Source organism: Salvelinus sp. IW2-2015, linkage group LG15 (assembly GCF_002910315.2).
Source record: "Salvelinus sp. IW2-2015 linkage group LG15, ASM291031v2, whole genome shotgun sequence".
NCBI lineage: Eukaryota > Metazoa > Chordata > Actinopteri > Salmoniformes > Salmonidae > Salvelinus > Salvelinus sp. IW2-2015.
In genome coordinates this window covers 66324579-66328134 of record NC_036855.1, presented here as the reverse complement: position 1 = coordinate 66328134, position 3556 = coordinate 66324579, and the positions used below count along the sequence as shown (strand labels likewise).

General features: G+C 43.5%; 1 protein-coding gene across 1 annotated transcript in view; it reads right to left on the bottom strand.

Moving 5' to 3' along the window:
* Positions 1-3556, bottom strand: part of LOC111974474 (adenylate cyclase type 2-like) — a 30792-nt gene that overhangs the window by 24577 nt on the left and 2659 nt on the right. Inside the window, 1 exon segment of the mRNA XM_070447400.1 lies at positions 64-169. Coding sequence (XP_070303501.1) covers positions 64-169 — 106 coding nt within the window.

Sequence of the window (3556 nt, the reverse complement as noted above, 5' to 3'; positions counted from 1 at the left end):
CATTATTTGAAAAAGCCAACAGGCTTTGTTCGTGCGACCTTTATTTTAGAGCGAGAGTGTTACTGCGTCCCAGCGCGGATGAGGGTCGCTGAAGATGAAGGGATCCCATGGTGAGCTGGACGTGGGCCCAGAACCAGCCACAGTCTCCTCAAGCGGCTGGGTAGGGGTTCTGTACACACCAGCACAAACACAGCAGGAACACACACAGGCTGCAGCTACCAGCTGAAATGCACAGTGCTCCATCCGACTCTGAAACGGAGGGTAGGAAATAAGCCATCTGAATCACAATCATGGAAATTTTCATTATAACTTACATGATATAACCATTCTAGACACGACGTATATCCATCTAACACACAGCATACGACACAAATCGCTCTACTCCTCTAATGAAAAGCAGAGGATTAAACAACAGGCTATAGTATAATCATTCTGTGTGGAGACAGGTTTTGAAGTGTCTATACTAGGTAGGTAAATGATTGTCAACACACGCTATCAACTTCTTCAACATAATCAAGTCCCTTTCTCTTATGCCTATGTACGGTCTAGTCAGAGAGGGCCAGATCTAATTAGCATACGTGGCTTATTCAGGCTTATTGACATTGTCTCTCGTCATGTCTGTTGCTAGGCACAGCATCTTCCTGATTGATATACACTGAGAGGGAAGAGGAAGGCTAGATATAGATGTCTGGTGTGTGTGTGTGTATCACTGCGTCAACTTGCGTGTCATTGCCAGTTAGCGAGAAAGCAGAGAGAAAGGAAGAGAAAAGAGAGAATGGGAAAGAGTTAGATGCCAAGGAGAGCGGGAATGACTGCGTAAAGGTCCCTGAGCAGAAGGCCATCTCGGCATTGTATATTGAGCATGCTGTTTCCATGGTAGCAGAAGTGAAGGCTTTTACTAGCACATTTAACTACGGCCACACCCACTAAATCAACCTATAGGAGACTTGTTCATTTCCTTTTCTCATTTATTTTCAGATGGAGGGAATTAGTGAAAGTCTATACAATTAGAGAACAGATTGCTTCTAAACCTCTCCTCTTGAAATCTCATCTGAAAAGCAATGACCCAGGTGGGATCTGTTCAGTCTCAGACTGCCATAAGTTAATGTTTTCGTCTGTTGGGCATTGAAATTCACACCAGGTTTTGTTTGTTATCACATGGTGAAGATTGCGTGCTCTGTGGTGTAGGTCATAAATTAGATCACTTCTTTAGGGAAGGAAACAAACCGTGCGAAACGTAAWTCTGCAATAATGACCAAAGTAAACCCACAAGAACATACACTCTCTCTAGTGTCCATTGGTGGGTTAAGTTAACTTATGTAAAATGAGGACCATTCTAAAAGCATCCTCTCCGTGCTCTCTTTGACTCTCTTACACTCTCTGTACACTTGTTAGAATCTAAAGGACTTTATTCACCTAAAAACAACAGGGCTCTCAATAGGCCCTTTGTTCAATCTGAGCACAACTATCCTGTTGAAGTACCACTTAGAAATATATGTTGGAATGCCCTCCTCTCGCTCACTGGTGGGCTCATGGTCTCTAACAGGTAGTCTATCTATCCACAATGGAGAGGGAAGTTCTACAAGTTGAACACAGGGACTATATCACACTTGTACTCACAGGCCTGTGCACTTAATAATAGGCATTAGACTACACATGCTAACAAACCTGCCACGAAAACCTTAGTGGTGGGTTTTACGCCATCAAAAGGAACATAACATTCGACATCCCAATTAGGATCTGGCAAAGAATACTTTAATCCGTTTTTGCCCTCTATGGTTGTGAGGTCTGGGGTCCACTCACAAACCAAGAATTAAGATTGCATGCATAATTTTGCAAAAACATCCTCTGTGCACAACATAAAATACCAAATAATGCATGTAGAGCAGAATTCAGACAATATCTGATCATTATCAAAATCCAGAAAAGAGACATTAAATTCTACAACCACTTAAAAAAAAAGTGATTCCCAAACCTTCCATAAGAAAGCAATCACCTACAGAGAGATTAACCTAGAGAACAGTCTCCTCAGCAAGCTGGTCCTGGCGTTCTGTTCACAAACACAAACAGACCACACAGAGCCCCAGGACAGCAACACAATTAGACCCAACCAAATCATGAGAAAACAAAAAGGACAATTACTTGACACATTGGAAAGAACTACCCAAAAAACTAAGCATACTGGACTGCTATTTGGCCCTAGACAGAGACTACAGTGGCAGAATACCTGAACACTGTGACTGACCCAAAAGTAAGGAAATCAGCATAGCCTTGCTATTGAGAGAGGCCGCCGTAGGCATAGCCTGTCTTCTCGAGAGTCAGTTATGTGCCCACAAAATGTGGAAACTGAGCTGCACATCCTTACCTCCTGCAAATGTATGACCATATTAGAGACACATATTTCCCTCAGATTACACAGACCCACAAAGAATTTGAAAACAAATCCAATTTTGATAAACTCCCATATATATCACGTGAATACCACAGTGTGCCAACACAGCAGCAATATGTGACCTGTTTCCACAAGAAAAGGACAGTCAGTGAAGCAAACACCATTGTCAATACAAACTACACTGAACAAAACTATGAACGCAACATTTAAAGATTTGGTCCCATGTTTCATGAGCTGAAATAAAAGATCCCAGAAATGTTCCAGATGCACACATCTACCATAAGCCGCCTCTGTCGTTTTAGAGAATTTGGCAGTACTTCCAACTGGCCTCACAACCGGAGACCACGTGTAACCACTCCAGCCCAGGACCTCCACATCCAGCTTCTTCACCTGCGGGATTGTCTGAGACCAGGCACCCGGACAGCTGATAAAACTGTGGGTTTGCACAACTGAAGAATTTCTGCACAATCAGGAACAGTCTCAGGGAAGCTCATCGGCGTGCTCGGCGTCCTCAACAGGGTCTTGACCTGACTGCAATTCTGCATCGCAACCAATTTCAGTGTGCAAATGCTCACCTTTGATGGCCGCTGACACACTGGAGAAGTGTGCTCTTTATGGATGAATCTCAGTTTCAACTATACCGGGCAGATGGCAGACAGCGTTGTGTGGGGGAGCGGTTTGCTGATGTCAACATTGTGAACAGAGTACCCCATGGTGACGGTACGGTGGGGTTATGGTATAGGCAGGTATAAGCTACGGACAACAAACCCAATTGCATTTTATCGAGATACTGTGACGAGATCCTGAGGCCCATTATCGTGCCATTCATCTGCTGCCATCACCTCATGTTTCAGCATGATAATGCACAGCCCCATGTTGCAAGGATCTGTACACAAAGCTGAAAATGTCCCAGTTCTTCCATGGACTGCATACTCACCAGACATGTCATCCATTGAGCATGTTTTGGTTTCTCTGGATCGACATGTACGACAGCATGTTCCTGTTCCCGCCAATATCCATCAACTTTGCACAGCCATTGAAGGAGTGGGAAAACATTCCACAGACCACAATCAAATCAAATCAAATCAAATCAAATCAAATTTTATTAGTCACATACACATGGTTAGCAGATGTTAATGCGAGTGTAGCGAAATGCTTGTGCTT